Source organism: Mya arenaria, chromosome 16 (genome assembly GCF_026914265.1).
Source record: "Mya arenaria isolate MELC-2E11 chromosome 16, ASM2691426v1".
Lineage (NCBI taxonomy): Eukaryota > Metazoa > Mollusca > Bivalvia > Myida > Myidae > Mya > Mya arenaria.
The window spans coordinates 36,659,503-36,678,583 of NC_069137.1; the positions used below are offsets into that span (position 1 = coordinate 36,659,503).

Genomic DNA, 19,081 nt, shown 5'->3' on the forward strand with positions numbered 1-19,081 from the left:
AGAGATAACGACAGTTTTAAATGAAGTTGAAAGAAATGGACTGATTTTCACTCATATTCCAAAAAGATTTTTTTGTAGGTAACCGAACTTAGTCCGGCCTAATGTCCTTGGGTCGCATGTGAATATCCAAACCGTCCCGTTGCCTTTCAGATATGGCGGAAACGATCACGTGTTATCCGTGAATAATAATTTGACTAAAGTCCATATGATAAAAAGCCTGAGCTGTATTGAAAACAGACATTCTTTAATTGAGCATTTGGTCGCAAACGATGACAAATATAAGACAGAAAACTGCGAAATCTGGGGCCAAATGAATAAGTTAAAAAGAAAATTCGCCACATTGAATGGTGCCGGAATCCGGGACTAATAACAACAACCGGAAGCATAAGAAGCAAAACGAATTTATAAAAGTGATTGTTTTGCAAAATAGTGTGGATTAGTAAAACAAAGGTGAAAGTCTATTACACAAACAAGTTGGAATTACACATGTGTAAGTTCACCGAAACCATAGGGAACGAAGACACACAATTAACTGAAACGGTGTTAGAGGAGGATAGTGCTCATATACTAAGTGCCGTAAGCGTTACAATGTGCTAAATCTCTTGAAAACGACAATGAAACATTCGATAAAAGTGATGCGAAGCCAAAACTAGAAGGATCTGTTGATTTCGATCTATTAAAAATGCAAGAAAACAAAAGTTTATTTAATATAAAAAAGTGTTTCTATAAAACTTCCGAAGTTTTATATATGCTACTTCAACGGATATAAACTCAAATGGACAGCTTTTGGACTCGTTTGAGTGTAGTGAACATAACAATGAAAAACTGTCAAACATTGAAAAGTTCAATTATCTCAAAAGTAAAATAAAAGATGAGGCACAGCGTGTAATTGAAGGACTTGCCTTATCGAACGATAAATACCTTATTGCAGTGGAAATACTAAAGAAGTGATTCGGAAACAAACAAGAAGTAATCAATATGCATTACAAAGAAATGATAAATATATCTCCAGCAACATTTAGAGTAGATTGTTTGAGACAATTCATGGATACCACAGAAAGTTCTTCGAAGTTTGGAAGCGCTTGTGAAAACAACTGAAGAAAGAAGACAGGTTATAAAAGGGTCATGTTACAAATGTTTAAAAGAAGGCCATATATAGTTTACCTTTAAACATGAACACGTCCCTTTTCTATAAATATTCCATATTCATACCACTTTTTATTATGAACACATCCACTTTTTAATAGTCCCTGTTTTGTCCACCTTCAGACCAAACTCTTACCTCGTTTCTAAAGATTTGTTTTTTTTTTGTCCACCTGTTTACCTGAACATATCCCTTTTCTCTTAATATTCCCAATATAGACAACGTTTTAATATGAACAAATCCACTTTTTTATTCCGTAACCTAGAAGCATGAAATGAAAAGCCAAGGGAGGCATGGTAATTGTAGAGCCGAATTCGCGTCATGATATTTTGGAAACATATACTTTATACTACTTACCAGGCGAAAACCGTACACGTACATACGACCATATAAGCTGTGTGTAATCGCATTGCTTTCGTTTCTTACACGTACATACGAGGACTGTCCCACTTAAACGTATTCATTGTTTACAAATATTTTATTAGACGTCACATTAGAAAAATGCTCAGCTTTCAACAGACCGGTGTATAATGAATTAGTGAATTCAAAATGCATCGCTTAATTGAGTGTTTTATTCATTGTTTTCAATAAACGGATAGTTACACGTTACTGACGCAGCCTAAAAATGCAACCGATAGTAATTCATGAATGTTCATCAAAGTGTTCTCATCGTATGTTCACGTTAATTTTTCCGGGAAAACGTCAAGTTATTTGGAGGCGACGTTTTTATGACGTCATCAAGTGGAATTTCGAACAGTTGACGTCATTATACACAATAAAACGCATGATATAATTACATGACAGCAACTTATGTCAATCAGAATATTTCAACGTCAGACGAAGAAACGGCGCGCAAGACAGCTATACAATTCATTCTAAAATCAGGAATGATCAACACGTATTTAAACATCGGTACGAAAACATGTACGTTTAAAAGGGGCGTGCTTGTTATTAAAAAATGATTTCAAGCATTATATACGGTGTTATATGTTTGGAGGTCTTTTTGAAAAATGAAACGTGTTTGCCTAGCTTCTCTTTAATGTCTAATGTAACTACACACTTCCAAATACAATACAACTTTTACAAGCTATTCGATTATGCCGCCATCACTATTAACACATATCACCATAAAAATATTTGTAGATGACTAAAATCCAGTATTATACTTCATTTAAGGAATGAATCGCGGTGTTAATGTCATTATCGGAGTATGAACGCAATTGGGCTGGTCAATGTGTGTGGAGCACGAAGGACTCCACGCGTACTTTGACCAGCCCAATTGCGTTCATATCCCCGATAATGACATCAATCCCGCAATTCATTACTTATATTTACACCAATAGTTCCTTATGTCATTCAAGAATTCTGTAAAAAGAACGACCCGACTGTAACCGGAAACATTTTTTTCAAATGACGTCACAATAACGCGGGAAAAGATCAACCACTTGAAATCACTTTCAAGCTTACAATTAAAACACTTATGGCAACAAAACGTTTAAAATATAATAAATTAACACTTTCTAAAATGTTGAATTATATTTTACGGGACCTGCTGACACAATACAAACAATAACAAGATCAATAGTGTTCATGTATATTGTTATGCGATAAATTGCGATCCGAACATATCCAAAGATGTTGCGTTCATCGATTGATGAACGCAATTGCCGAGAGGCAGTTCATTTAAGGAATGGAAGTTGAGGTGTAATTATCTATCATTATGGCGCAGTATAAACACAACAAATGGGCGTTGTTTGCTTACCACAGTTCCTTTCATCTCCTCCATCCAAGCAAGATCTAATGCCATTACAAACCCAATGGTCAGGAATACATCCACCGTTAGAACATAGAAACCCTCCACAAGCGGTGACCGTGGTTGTCTCTAAAATTAAAATTTGTTCTTATTTCAAACGCCACATTTCAATGTTCAAACACGCACCGCATTTTTGTGCTCGATTTAAATGATGTAATAATTCAGCATTGCGATTTACGAAAACTGACTTAATTTCAATCTGCCGACAAAAATATGATTTGTGGTATAAGTGTTTGGGGTTTTTTTAAATAAGGGGAATACAAATGGGTTGTAGTGTTGGACATGTTGCAAATCTGGTTGCTTCATCAAACGGCTTAATTATCCAAACTGAACATAAATTAAATATGCTAGCATTTATGTATTTTATGTGTGTCTTCTACTTTTCATGTGTCTATCTAAAACTATGCATTGCTTAAATAGAGGATCTAAAACGAGTATTTATTCTGTATCAAATTTATTAAACGAGTTCATTTTAAAATGATAAGAACGAGGCTTTGCCGAGTTTTTATCGTTTTTAAATGACGAGTTTAATAAAGTTGATACCAAATAATTACTAATTTGAGATTCTATTTATAACATTACTCAATTACGGTCGAAATCTAGATCAAAGTTTCTTCAATACACTTTCTCGTGTCCTAGAGCGAAGAATTTACATTGAGTGTTATTATAATGCCTCCGCAGGAAAAAAAATAGTCCGACATTAAAAGATTTTATTTACAATAAAAATAAACATAAGCTATGTCTCATTATCAAGCAATTTTCAAAGGTTTCACTTAAAAAAATACTCATTTAAATCAAGCAAATCAATAATAAGAGCAATGTCATAACTGCGTGACGTCATAAGTAATCACGTGAGTGTGTACATGTCATTTGGCGTTGAAGTTTGAAAAGACCGTTAGTCAGCATCACAGTAGCTTTCAGTAGTGCGATTTCGCTTTGTAGCTGTTGGATTACATCATGGATTTTTGTGATTTTGATGGATATGCTCAATGATTTTTACCTCCGTGAATTGGAGCACCAAAAAGATAACATGAGATTTCATGTGGAATCAGTGACTTGTGAACTTGAGCATTGCTTGCGAACTGTGTGAATAGACTGAGCATTGTGCATGTATTTTCACTGAAGTAAAGAATGTTGGATATTTGCTTGTGTCGATTTGGATTTATGTGGCTATGGTTGTTTAAAGATGCAATGTTCTTGTGTCCCGATATTTGCATAATCTGGTTCGCAGGAACATTGTTGTAATTCATGATTTAATTCCTGGTATTTTCTGCCACTGTGATCAGGGGGTCGTTTGTTTGGATTAAGCCAAGCCTTCTGAACCATTCGTTTCATCGTGGAGCTGAGTTTGTTGAGATCGACAGGATTTATTTTGAAACATTGTTTCGTTTCTGATGTTTGTTTACGTGTTTTGACAGCGCGTATGAATACATTTTTTTGTGATGCTGTTACCTAATTTGCATAGTTATTACACTAGTTATATGACAAATATTGCATGGGGATATATAACTCCTGCGCCGTAAGTTAGGTTATAAATTGAACATAAATGCACCGATAACAGAATGTTCGTAGGACCTTTATCGATCATACACAAATTTGTTTTTTTAAGAAAGTCATTTTGTTAAAGAAATACTTCTACGAAATTCAGGTAGGGAATAAAAAAAAACACTACGAAAATAGGTAGATCTTGGGGTTAGTATCTCATCTCGTTGGTTGTATATAGCACTCGACCGCATTGTCCATCGATATCAACCGATTAAAATACTACAGAAACCCGAGGCGTATCTTATTTCTTATGGTAACGACTTTGTCCAATAACGTAGAGGTACAGGGGCGGAGCGTAACTGTAACGGTAACATACTCATCTAGAAAAACAGATGATCAAGTGCGGATCTTAATTGTAACGGTTACGACGTCGTCTAGTTACACAAACGTCACGGCGTAGACCTTAACTGTAACGGTAACGACGTCGTCTAATTACACAAATGTCACGAAGTAGACCTTAACTGTAACGGTAACGACGTCGTCTAGTTACACAAAAGTCACGAAGTAAACTCTATCTGTATGGGTAACGACGTCATCTAGTTACACAAACGTCACGAAGTAAACTCTATCTGTATGGGTAACGACGTCATCTAGTTACACAAACGTCATGAAGTAGACCTTAACTGTACCGGTAATGACGTCGTCAAGTTACACAAACGTCGGGGCGTAGACCTTAATTGTAACGGTTACGACCTTGTCTATTGACACACACGTCACGGCGTAGAACTTAATTGTAACGACTACGACCTCGTCTAGTGACACACACGTCACGGCGAAGACCTTTATTGAACTGTCATGACGTCGTCTAGTTACACAACCGTCACGACGTAGACCTTAACTGTAACGACCACGACCTGGTCTAGTAACACAAATGTCACGACTTAGACCTTAACTGTAACGACTACGACCTCGTCTAATTACACAAACGTTACGACGTACCCTTTAAATGTAACGACTACGACCTCGTCTAGTTACACAAATGTCACGACTTAGACCCTAACTGTAACGGTTACTACCTCGTCTAGTTCCACAAGCGTCACGACGTAGACCTTAAGTGTAATGACTACGATCTCGTCTAGCTACACAAATGACACGACTTAGACCCTTACTGTAACGGCTACGACCTCGTCTAGTAACACAAATGTCACGACGTAGACCTTAACTGTAACGGCTAAGACCTCGTATAGTTACACAAAATACGACGTAGACCTTAACTATAACGGCTTCGACCTTGTCTAGTTACACAAATGTCACGACGTAGACCTTAACTGTAACGGCTTCGACATTGTCTAGTTACACAAATGTCACGACGTAGACCTTAACTGTAACGGTTACTACCTCGTCTAGTTAGAGTAATGCGACGTAGACCTTAAGTGTAACGACTTCGACCTTGTCTAGTTACACAAACGTCACGACGTAGACCTTAACTATAACGACCTCGAATGCATCTAGTTACACAAATGTCACGATGTAGACCTTAACTGTAACGGCTACGACCTCGTCTAGCTACACAATTACGACGTAGACCTTAACTGTAACGACTACAACTGCTTCTAGTTACACAAATGTCACGACTTAGACCTTAACTGTAACGACTAAGACCTCGTCTAGCTACACAATTACGACGTAGACCTTAACTGTAACGACTACAACTGCGTCTAGTTACACAAATGTCACGACTTAGACCTTAACTGTAACGACTAAGACCTTGTCTAATTACACAAACGTCACGACGTACCGCTTAACTGTAACGACTACGACTTCGTCTAGTTACACAAATGTCACGACGTAGACCTTAACTGTAACGACTAAGACCTCGTCTAGTTACACAAACGTCACGACGTAGACCATAACTGTAACGACTACGACATCGTCTAGTAACACAAATGTCACGACGTAGACCTTAACTGTAACGACTACGACCTCGTCTAATTACAAAAACGTCACGACGTAGACCTTAACTGTAATGAATACGATCTCGTCTAGCTACACAAATGTCACGACGGTGACCCTAACTGTAACGGTTACGACCTCGTCTTGTTACACAAATGTCACGACGTAGACCTTAACTGTAACGACTACGATCTCGTCTAGTTACACAAAAATCACGACGTAGACCTTAACTGTAACGGTTACTACCTCGTCTAGTTGCACAAAAATCACGACGTAGACCTTTACTATAACGAATACGACCTCGTCTATTTACACAAACGTCACGACGTACCCTTTAACTGTAACGGTTACGACCCCGTCTAGTTACACAAATGTCACGAAGTTGACCTTAACTGTAACGGCTACGACCTCGTCTAGTTACACAAATGTCACGACGTAGACTTTAACTGTAACGGCTAAGAACTCGTCAAGGTCCCGTGTAGATCTAAACTGCAACGGCCACGATCCCGGCTGGTTAAACTGAGTACCCGGAGTGGAATTTAACTGTAACGCTAACGACCTCTTCTACTTGCACGGAGGTCCCGGTGTGGATCTGGTAAAACAAAGGACCCGGGGCGGGTCGTAACTGTTTTGGTAACGACATCAACCAGTGACAACGAGGATCTATGGCGGATTTTAAATTTAACGGTAACGACATCGTCTAAAACACAGGGGGTCCGGGGCAAATCTTAACTGTGTCGGTAACATCATCGTTTAAGATAAACACAGGGCCGGAGCGAATCTTAGTTGTAATGGTAACGATCTCTGCCATTTTAATAGATGACACGGGCGGATCTTAATAGTAACGGTAACGACATTGTCTTGTACCAAAGATGATCCGGGCGGATTTTGACTGTAACGGTTACGACCTCGTCTAGTAAGGGGCGGGTCTCACTTATTGCTTGTTTGATTTATTCCATAAAACACAGAAGCAGTGTCATTGTACGTAATTCATTTAATACATCTTTATAAAAAAATACTGCCTTAGCTTAATGTTATGTAGCATTCCGTTTTTTACTGGTTTGATTTGAATTATAAAAATATATTTCTTAAGTTGCAGTATAATCTTGCAAATAAATCGTAAAACCTACGTGGACATTCGGTTAACATCAGACATGTCTGACTTTCAGTTATATTTCCGTGGCAAGTTGATGCAAGAGAAGCCGGTGCATGGCATGTTCTGTCTCTCGTCATTGTTCCAGTGTTGCATGTTTTGGAACATTGTGACCATGGCGACCATTCGTCCAGATCTTAAAATGACAAAACATATACATATATATATATATCAAGTTTGTCTGTATAGTTCTTCACTTATCTAATGGGCTTATAAAATACGGTCAACATTTACTCGTATGTAAAATCCCACTGCGGGTTAGGCTCTTTTCCTTTCACGACGTTCTCGATTTGAATAAATAACAGATAAATGAATAACCTATAAAACAGAAATAAGGATTGTTTTATAATAAAGTGTTACTCGGTAGTTACTGATAATATCCTACAAATCTTCAGAAGTCACCAAAATGAACTTACATGGACAAAACTCGTGAATGAAGCATTGCTCTGTTTCTGTTGCATTTCCAATGCAAATTCCATCAATAGTAGGCGGAGTAACATCACATGACCTGTGTCTACTTTTCCTGCCGCTGTCACATGACTGAGAACAGTCGGACCATGCGGACCAGTCACTCCAGGAACTGTGAACTAGATAGAGAAAAACATTATTTAACGTAGGTCCTGGAACTACTACTAATCCTGTGGTTACACTGTAAATGAAAGAAAATTTTAAGAGAGGCTGTCCTTGGTATCAACTTTGTTAAATGCGTCGTATTATTTATAGTGCATATCTTGAAATGTGTATAGGTGTGTATATATACGTTTTGTTCACTTAAAACAACTCTGGTGGCGATCGTTTTGGGATAACTCGTACATTTCATCAACGTTGTATACAAATGGCTGCTGATGACTCTTCGACCGGAGCCGTTTTAGAAATTAAGAACTACCTACAATGCATGCTCCTCAAAGAGCCTGTTTATTAAGATCGGTGTTACATTGAATGCCCTATATATTCTCAACTCATGGCATATTAAATAATAAAATTGCATGAAAACTTTACTGTTGAAGGAACTTACAACACACTAGTACATCAGCTTATCAAACCCATCCATTTATTTTTTATGAATTTGTTCTGTTCCGTTATATGCCGATTGTATAGACAGTCATAGTTCAAAAATGTTTTTGATTTTAAAAAGGATTTAAATAACTATCCTCGCGTTTGCTACGATATACTCACGCGCCCTGTTGGTGACCATAATACCGTCTTCTATTGTAGATCTCTGCTCATCAATGATGCCAACAACTTCTTTTGCTCTGCCTATTAGCTCTTCAACCTTCTTTTCAAGTTCAGTTGTTTCGTTTTGGACAAGTGCCCGTGCTTCGTTCACGTCTTGAAGTATTTTAGTTTTAAAAACTTCTAGACTTTCTGTTTCATTGGCGATATGATCTCGGACTTGAGAATTAAGAGCAATCAATGTTTTATTGTTGTCATCTGTTGCCCCTTCAACGTGCAGGGCCAACTCAGTTTTAACTTCAGAGCTGAGATTGCCCAAATATGTGAATATATCAGAGCGCAAATGACTCCCACTTTTAACTACTGTATCGCTAACATTTTTTAAAGTAGCTGATATATCATCAGCACTATTATTCACATGTTCATTGACAGCGTTAAATAATGTGCTAACAGTTAATGAAGCGTTGTTAAGAAATACTGACAGTGCATCTTTGAAAACCATCTTCACATCGTTCATTTCCTGTTTTTGTTTTTCAAACGAACGTTTATACATAGTGAGCGTATTTTGAATGTGATTTACTTCTGGTTTTGTATATGCTTTAGTATGCTCGTTCCTTGAACCGTTACTTCTTTTTTCGCTGATATCGTTTTCTGACGTGGAAACTATTGCCTCAAGCTTAGAAACTCTATCAGCTAGTGTACCGAAATCTCCATCAGTAGCGTCCAATCTCTGAAACGAGAACAAATTATTGACCAGAGTGTATGATATGTGTGACCAGAGTGTGTGACATATTTACCGCCATTGCGTAAGACTTACTAGCTTGCGTCATTGGTCAATAACCAGAACAAGTCCATAAAAAGACATATCGACCTAAACAGAAGTATAGAGTTGTAAAATGTATAACATACCACCTCAACGTAGGCCTGAAAGGCTTTCAGTTTCATTTCCAATCGACGCTCCATTCGTTCTAACCTGCCTGCCGAACAGGTCTGTATCACTATCATCAGCACAACGACGGATGGACGTATCCACACCATTCTGTAAACATTTAATTGATATAAATATGTTCTAAACAAATCAAAGCTTTTGTAACTTGACTTCATAGTTTAACGTTACTTTTATATCATGGACATATACAGACTGCAACATATTGTTTATACAGTTAATAATGTTCGTTGATTTACCTAATTGTACGATACTTGAATATGATTTTATTTCCACCATGTTTAATTCGAAAAGACGGGCAACTGCCTTATGAAATTTTCTCGGTTATTCAATCGAATACGATCGGTCTACTTCAGACCGATCGTATTTGATTGAATAACCGAGAAAATCTAATTCTATCTGATTGTGTTTTCTTAGAACAATTAAACAATGAATTTGCACATGAAAATTCAATTTTGGGAACATGGTAGGCATTTTTTCATCATATTTGACTGCATCGTCTCTATCCCCGGTATATTATTAGGCTCTGTATCATCGAATACCGTAGGATGTTTTGCTTCAAAAATACCGAAATCGTTAATGATAAATGAGCAGTATTAAATGTGCCGTATGGAACCTCTTCGGAATCTAAGCGACTATAAAAACGTCGTGTGTTATATCAAGCTAGGAGATCCATTGATGGCGTCAATGTTTATCACCTCGTTTAAGGAGTATTAATTTGTAACCATGCGCGTTCAATAGAAGAATAGTTTTCTCCCTTTAAGGGCTCATACAACAGAGACAAGTCAAACATGCATCATAATATGGTTCTTAGCAAATGTTAGATATTCGAAACAGCAGGTCACTGGGGTTTAAACTAGTTAAGGCACGTTATAAAACATTTATACAATTATAAAACCTATTTGAAACATGCTTTTAACAAGTATTATGGCTGTGCCACTCATTACCGGGACTGGGGATTTATTTAATAACCAACAAATTAAAGTGTTCATTCTGAGAGTTTTGAACTGAGAACTTAATTGACCATGGACTGAATGGAATTACTGAGGTGTATTTAAGAATATTGTGCTATACTGTAATGCTTACGTTAAATATATATCGCCTCAAGTTATTTGAGACTCGACGTCTGTATTCAACTAGTAAGACAAACTGTCCATCTATGTGTGTCTGTTCAGCTGTTACAGTTTTGAGACTCGGGATCTGTATTCAACTAGTAAGAAAAACTGTCCATCTATGTGTGTCTGTTCAGCTAGTACAGTTTTGAGACTCGACGTCTGTATTCAACTAGTAAGACAAACTGTCCATCTATGTGTGTCTGTTCAGCTAGTACAGTTTTGAGACTCGACGTCTGTATTCAACTAGTAAGACAAACTGTCCATCTATGTGTGTCTGTTCAGCTGTTACAGTTTTGAGACTCGGAGTGTGTATTCAACTAGTAAGACAAACTGTCCATCTATATGTGTCTGTTCAGATGTTACAGTTTTGAGACTCGGTGTGTGTATTCAAGTAGTAAGACAAACTGTCCATATATGTGTGTCTGTTCAGCTGTTACAGTTTTGAGACTCGGTGTGTGTATTCAACTAGTAAGACAAACTGTCCATCTATATGTGTCTGTTCAGCTGTTACAGTTTTGAGACTCGGAGTGTGTATTCAACTAGTAAGACAAACTGTCCATCTATGTGTGTCTGTTCAGCTGTTACAGTTTTGAGACTCGGGATCTGTATTCAACTAGTAAGAAAAACTGTCCATCTATGTGTGTCTGTTCAGCTAGTACAATTTTGAGACTCGGAGTGTGTATTCAAGTAGTAAGACAAACTGTCCATCTATGTGTGTCTGTTCAGCTGTTACAGTTTTGAGACTCGGTGTGTGTATTCAAGTAGTAAGACAAACTGTCCATCTATATGTGTCTGTTCAGCTGTTACAGTTTTGAGACTCGGAGTGTGTATTCAACTAGTAAGACAAACTGTCCATCTATGTGTGTCTGTTCAGCTGTTACAGTTTTGAGACTCGGGATCTGTATTCAACTAGTAAGAAAAACTGTCCATCTATGTGTGTCTGTTCAGCTAGTACAGTTTTGAGACTCGGAGTGTGTATTCAAGTAGTACGACAAACTGTCCATCTATATGTGTCTGTTCAGCTGTTACAGTTTCGAGACTCGGAGTGTGTATTCAAGTAGTATGACAAACTGTCCATCTATATGTGTCTGTTCAGCTGTTACAGTTTTGAGACTCGGAGTGTGTATTCAAGTAGTAAGACAAACTGTCCATCTATATGTGTCTGTTCAGCTGTTACAGTTTCGAGACTCGGAGTGTGTATTCAAGTAGTATGACAAACTGTCCATCTATGTGTGTCTGTTCAGCTAGTACAGTTTTGAGACTCGGAGTGTGTATTCAAGTAGTAAGACAAACTGTCCATCTATGTGTGTCTGTTCAGCTAGTACAGTTTTGAGACTCGGGATCTGTATTCAACTAGTAAGACAAACTGCCCATCTATATGTGTATGTTCAGCTGTCACAGTTTTGAGACTCGGTGTGTGTATTCAACTAGTAAGACAAACTGTCCATCTATATGTGTCTGTTCAGCTGTTATAGTTTTGAGACTCGGAGTGTGTATTCAAGTAGTAAGAAAAACTGTCCATCAATATGTGTCTGTTCAGCTGTTACAGTTTTGAGACTCGGAGTGTGTATTCAAGTAGTATGACAAACTGTCCATCTATATGTGTCTGTTCAGCTAGTACAGTTTTGAGACTCGGAGTGTGTATTCAAGTAGTAAGACAAACTGTCCATCTATATGTGTCTGTTCAGCTGTTACAGTTTTGAGACTCGGAGTGTGTATTCAAGTAGTAAGACAAAATGTCCATCTATATGTGTCTGTTCAGCTGTTACAGTTTTGAGACTCGGGGTGTGTATTCAAGTAGTAAGACAAACTGTCCATCTATATGTGTCTGTTCAGCTGTTACAGTTTTGAGACTCGAGGTCTGTATTCAACTCGTAAGACAAACTGTCCATCTATATGTGTCTGTTCAGATGTTACAGTTTTGAGACTCGGGGTCTGTATTCAAGTAGTATGACAAACTGTCCATCTATATGTGTCTGTTCAGCTAGTACAGTTTTGAGACTCGGAGTGTGTATTCAACTAGTAAGACGAACTGTCATCTATATGTGTCTGTTCAGCTGTTACAGTTTTGAGACTCGGAGTGTGTATTCAAGTAGTAAGACAAACTGTCCAACTATATGTGTCTGTTCAGCTGTTACAGTTTTGAGACTCGGAGTGTGTATTCAAGTAGTATGACAAACTGTCCATCTATATGTGTCTGTTCAGCTAGTACAGTTTTGAGACTCGGGATCTGTATTCAACTAGTAAGAAAAACTGTCCATCTATATGTGTCTGTTCAGCTGTTACAGTTTTGAGACTCGGTGTGTGTATTCAAGTAGTAAGACAAACTGTCCATCTATATGTGTCTGTTCAGCTGTTACAGTTTTGAGACTCGGAGTGTGTATTCAAGTAGTAAGACAAACTGTCCATCTATATGTGTATGTTCAGCTGTTACAGTTTTGAGACTCGGAGTGTGTATTCAACTAGTCAGACAAACTGTCCATCTATATGTGTCTGTTCAGCTGTTACAGTTTTGAGACTCGGAGTGTGTATTCAAGTAGTAAGACAAACTGTCCATCTATATGTGTCTGTTCAGCTGTTACAGTTTTGAGACTCGGAGTGTGTATTCAACTAGTCAGACAAACTGTCCATCTATATGTGTCTGTTCAGCTGTTACAGTTTTGAGACTCGGAGTGTGTATTCAAGTAGTAAGACAAACTGTCCAACTATATGTGTCTGTTCAGCTGTTACAGTTTTGAGACTCGGAGTGTGTATTCAAGTAGTATGACAAACTGTCCATCTATATGTGTCTGTTCAGCTAGTACAGTTTTGAGACTCGGGTCTGTATTCAACTAGTAAGAAAACTGTCCATCTATATGTGTCTGTTCAGCTGTTACAGTTTTGAGACTCGGTGTGTGTATTCAAGTAGTAAGACAAACTGTCCATCTATATGTGTCTGTTCAGCTGTTACAGTTTTGAGACTCGGAGTGTGTATTCAAGTAGTAAGACAAACTGTCCATCTATATGTGTCTGTTCAGCTGTTACAGTTTTGAGACTCGGAGTGTGTATTCAACTAGTCAGACAAACTGTCCATCTATATGTGTCTGTTCATCTGTTACAGTTTTGAGACTCGGAGTGTGTATTCAAGTAGTAAGACAAACTGTCCATCTATATGTGTCTGTTCAGCTGTTACAGTTTTAAGACTCGGAGTGTGTATTCAACTAGTCAGACAAACTGTCCATCTATATGTGTCTGTTCAGCTGTTACAGTTTTGAGACTCGGAGTGTGTATTCAAGTAGTAAGACAAACTGTCCATCTATATGTGTCTGTTCAGCTGTTACAGTTTTGAGACTCGGAGTGTGTATTCAAGTAGTAAGACAAACTGTCCATCTATATGTGTCTGTTCAGCTGTTACAGTTTTGAGACTCGGAGTGTGTATTCAACTAGTAAGACAAACTGTCCATCTATATGTGTCTGTTCAGCTGTTACAGTTTTGAGACCCGGAGTGTGTATTCAACTAGTCAGACAAACTGTCCATCTATGTGTGTCTGTTCAGCTGTTACAGTTTTGAGACTCGGTGAGTGTATTCAAGTAGTAAGACAAACTGTCCATCTATGTGTGTCTGTTCAGCTGTTACAGTTTTGAGACTCGGAGTGTGTATTCAACTAGTCAGACAAACTGTCCATCAATATGTGTCTGTTCAGCTGTTACAGTTTTGAGACTCGGGATCTGTATTCAAGTAGTAAGAAAAACTGTCCATCAATATGTGTCTGTTCAGCTAGTACAATTTTGAGACTCGGAGTGTGTATTCAAGTAGTATGACAAACTGTCCATCTATGTGTGTCTGTTCAGCTAGTACAGTTTTGAGACTCGGTGTGTGTATTCAAGTAGTAAGACAAACTGTCCATCTATATGTGTCTGTTCAGCTGTTACAGTTTTGAGACTCGGAGTGTGTATTCAAGTAGTAAGACAAACTGTCCATCTATATGTGTATGTTCAGCTGTTACAGTTTTGAGACTCGGAGTGTGTATTCAAGTAGTATGACAAACTGTCCATCTATATGTGTCTGTTCAGCTGTTACAGTTTTGAGACTCGGAGTGTGTATTCAAGTAGTAAGACAAACTGTCCATCTATGTGTGTCTGTTCAGCTAGTACAGTTTTGAGACTCGGTGTGTGTATTCAAGTAGTAAGAAAAACTGTCCATCTATATGTGTCTGTTCAGCTGTTACAGTTTTGAGACTCGGAGTGTGTATTCAAGTAGTAAGACAAACTGTCCATCTATATGTGTCTGTTCAGCTGTTACAGTTTTGAGACTCGGGGTCTGTATTCAACTAGTCAGACAAACTGTCCATCTATATGTGTCTGTTCAGCTGTTACAGTTTTGAGACTCGGAGTGTGTATTCAAGTAGTAAGACAAACTGTCCATCTATATGTGTCTGTTCAGCTGTTACAGTTTTGAGACTCGGAGTGTGTATTCAAGTAGTATGACAAACTGTCCATCTATGTGTGTCTGTTCAGCTGTTACAGTTTTGAGACTCGGAGTGTGTATTCAAGTAGTATGACAAACTGTCCATCTATATATGTCTCTTCAGCTGTTACAGTTTTGAGACTCGGAGTCTGTATTCAAGTAGTAAGACAAACTGTCCATCTATGTGTGTCTGTTCAGCTGTAACAGTTTCGAGACTCGGAGTGTGTATTCAAGTAGTAAGACAAACTGTCCATCTATATGTGTCTGTTCAGCTGTTACAGTTTTGAGACTCGGAGTGTGTATTCAAGTAGTAAGACAAACTGTCCATCTATGTGTGTCTGTTCAGCTGTTACAGTTTTGAGACTCGGAGTGTGTATTCAAGTAGTAAGACAAACTGTCCATCTATATGTGTCTGTTCAGCTGTTACAGTTTTGAGACTCGGATGTGTATTCAAGTAGTATGACAAACTGTCCATCTATATGTGTCTGTTCAGCTGTTACAGTTTTGAGACTCGGGGAGTGTTTTCAACTAGTAAGAAAAACTTCCATTAAGACTCGACGTTTGTATTCAACTAGTAAGAAAAACTGTCCATCTATGTGTGTCTGTTCAGCTATTACAGTTTTGAGACTCGACGTCTGTATTCAACTAGTAAGACAAACTGTCCATCTATGTGTGTCTGTTCAGCTGTTACAGTTTTGAGACTCGGAGTGTGTATTCAACTAGTAAGACAAACTGTCCATCTATGTGTGTCTGTTCAGCTGTTACAGTTTTGAGACTCGGAGTGTGTATTCAAGTAGAACGACAAACTGTCCATCTGTATGTGTCTGTTCAGCTGTTACAGTTTCGAGATTCGGAGTGTGTATTCAACTAGTAAGACAAACTGTCCATCTATATGTGTCTGTTCAGCTGTTACAGTTTCGAGACTCGGAGTGTGTATTCAAGTAGTAGACAAACTGTCCATCTATGTGTGTCTGTTCAGCTAGTTACAGTTTTGAGACTCGAGTGTGTATTCAAGTAGTATGACAAACTGTCCATCTATGTGTGTCTGTTCAGCTAGTACAGTTTTGAGACTCGAGGTCTGTATTCAACTAGTAAGAAAAACTGTCCATCTATATGTGTCTGTTCAGCTGTTACAGTTTTGAGACTCGGTGTGTGTATTCAAGTAGTAAGACAAACTGTCCATCTATATGTGTCTGTTCAGCTGTTACAGTTTGAGACTCGGAGTGTGTATTCAAGTAGTATGACAAACTGTCCATCTATGTGTGTCTGTTCAGCTAGTACAGTTTTGAGACTCGGAGTGTGTATTCAAGTAGTATGACAAACTGTCCATCTATGTGTGTCTGTTCAGCTAGTACAGTTTTGAGACTCGGGATCTGTATTCAACTAGTAAGAAAAACTGCCCATCTATGTGTCTGTTCAGCTGTTACAGTTTTGAGACTCGGTGTGTGTATTCAAGAAGTAAGACAAACTGTCCATCTATATGTGTCTGTTCAGCTGTTACAGTTTTGAGACTCGGTGTGTGTATTCAAGAAGTAAGACAAACTGTCCATCTATATGTGTCTGTTCAGCTGTTACAGTTTTGAGACTCGGAGTGTGTATTCAAGTAGTATGACAAACTGTCCATCTATGTGTGTCTGTTCAGCTGTTACAGTTTTGAGACTCGGAGTGTGTATTCAACTAGTCAGACAAACTGTCCATCCATATGTGTCTGTTCAGCTGTTACAGTTTTGAGACTCGGGATCTGTATTCAAGTAGTAAGAAAAACTGTCCATCAATATGTGTCTGTTCAGCTAGTACAGTTTTGAGACTCGGAGTGTGTATTCAAGTAGTATGACAAACTGTCCATCTATGTGTGTCTGTTCAGCTAGTACAGTTTTGAGACTCGGTGTGTGTATTCAAGTAGTAAGACAAACTGTCCATCTATATGTGTCTGTTCAGCTGTTACAGTTTTGAGACTCGGAGTGTGTATTCAAGTAGTAAGACAAACTGCCCATCTATATGTGTCTGTTCAGCTGTTACAGTTTTGAGACTCGGAGTGTGTATTCAAGTAGTAAGAAAAACTGTCCATCTATGTGTGTCTGTTCAGCTGTTACAGTTTCGAGACTCGAGGTCTGTATTCAACTAGTCAGACAAACTGTCCATCTATGTGTGTCTGTTCAGCTGTTACAGTTTCGAGACTCGAGGTCTGTATTCAACTAGTCAGACAAACTGTCCATCTATGTGTGTCTGTTCAACTGTTACAGTTTTGAGACTCGGAGTGTGTATTCAACTAGTCAGACAAACTGTCCATCTAAATGTGTCTGTTCAGCTGTTACAGTTTTGAGACTCGGAGTGTGTATTCAAGTAGTATGACAAACTGTCCATCTATGTGTGTCTGTTCAGCTGTTACAGTTTTGAGACTCGACGTCTGTATTCAACTAGCAAGACAAACTGTCCATCTATGTGTGTCTGTTCAGCTGTTACAGTTTTGAGACTCGGAGTGTGTATTCAAGTAGTATGACAAACTGTCCATCTATATGTGTCTGTTCAGCTGTTACAGTTTTGAGACTCGGAGTGTGTATTCAAGTAGTATGACAAACTGTCCATCTATATGTGTCTGTTCAGCTGTTACAGTTTTGAGACTCGGAGTGTGTATTCAAGTAGTAAGAAAAACTGTCCATCTATGTGTGTCTGTTCAGCTGTTACAGTTTTGAGACTCGGAGTGTGTATTCAAGTAGTAAGACAAACTGTCCATCTATGTGTGTCTGTTCAGCTGTTACAGTTTTGAGACTCGGAGTGTGTATTCAAGTAGTAAGACAAACTGTCCATCTATGTGTGTCTGTTCAGCTGTTACAGTTTTGAGACTCGGAGTGCGTATTCAAGTAGTAAGACAAACTGTCCATTTATTTGTGTCTGTTCAGCTGTTACAGTTTTGAGACTCGGAGTGCGTATTCAAGTAGTATGACAAACTGTCCATCTATATGTGTCTGTTCAGCTGTTACAGTTTTGGGACTCGGTGTGTGTATTCAAGTAGTAAGAAAAAATGTCCATCTATATGTGTCTGTTCAGCTGTTACAGTTTTGAGACTCGGGTCTGTATTCAACTAGTCAGACAACAAACTGTCCATCTATATGTGTCTGTTCAGCTGTTACAGTTTTGAGACTCGGAGTGTGTATTCAAGTAGTATGACAAACTGTCCATCTATGTGTGTCTGTTCAGCTAGTACAGTTTTGAGACTCGGTGTGTGTATTCAAGTAGTAAGACAAACTGTCCATCTATATGTGTCTGTTCAGCTGTTACAGTTTTGAGACTCGGAGTGTGTATTCAAGTAGTAAGACAAACTGTCCATCTATATGTGTCTGTTCAGCTGTTACAGTTTTGAGACTCGGAGTGTGTATTCAAGTAGTATGACAAACTGTCCATCTATATGTGTCTGTTCAGCTGTTACAGTTTTGAGACTCGGAGTGTGTATTCAAGTAGAAAGACAAACTGTCCATCTATGTGTGTCTGTTCATCTAGTACAGTTTTGAGACTCGGTGTGTGTATTCAAGTAGTAAGAAAAACTGTCCATCTATATGTGTCTGTTCAGCTGTTACAGTTTTGAGACTCGGAGTGTGTATTCAAGTAGTAAGACAAACTGTCCATCTATATGTGTCTGTTCAGCTGTTACAGTTTTGAGACTCGGGGTCTGTATTCAACTAGTCAGACAAACTGTCCATCTATATGTGTCTGTTCAGCTGTTACAGTTTTGAGACTAGGAGTGTGTATTCAAGTAGTAAGACAAACTGTCCATCTATATGTGTCTGTTCAGCTGTTACAGTTTTGAGACTCGGAGTGTGTATTCAAGTAGTAAGACAAACTGTCCATCTATAT

At 38.3% G+C, this 19,081-nt stretch overlaps 1 protein-coding gene across 4 annotated transcripts in view; it reads right to left on the reverse strand.

The window, feature by feature from the left end:
• The window catches only part of LOC128222502 (low-density lipoprotein receptor-related protein 2-like), a 588,217-nt gene that overhangs the window by 515,081 nt on the left and 54,055 nt on the right, over positions 1-19,081 (reverse strand). For all 4 annotated transcript variants that reach the window (XM_052931539.1, XM_052931542.1, XM_052931540.1 and 1 more), the window contains exons 2-6: positions 9,631-9,760; positions 8,725-9,451; positions 7,965-8,135; positions 7,526-7,684; positions 2,907-3,026 (exon numbers count right to left, since the gene is read on the reverse strand). In XM_052931539.1, coding sequence (XP_052787499.1) covers positions 2,907-3,026; positions 7,526-7,684; positions 7,965-8,135; positions 8,725-9,451; positions 9,631-9,759 — 1,306 coding nt within the window. In that variant the 5' untranslated portion in view covers position 9,760. The remainder of the gene's footprint in view (positions 1-2,906; positions 3,027-7,525; positions 7,685-7,964; positions 8,136-8,724; positions 9,452-9,630; positions 9,761-19,081) is intronic.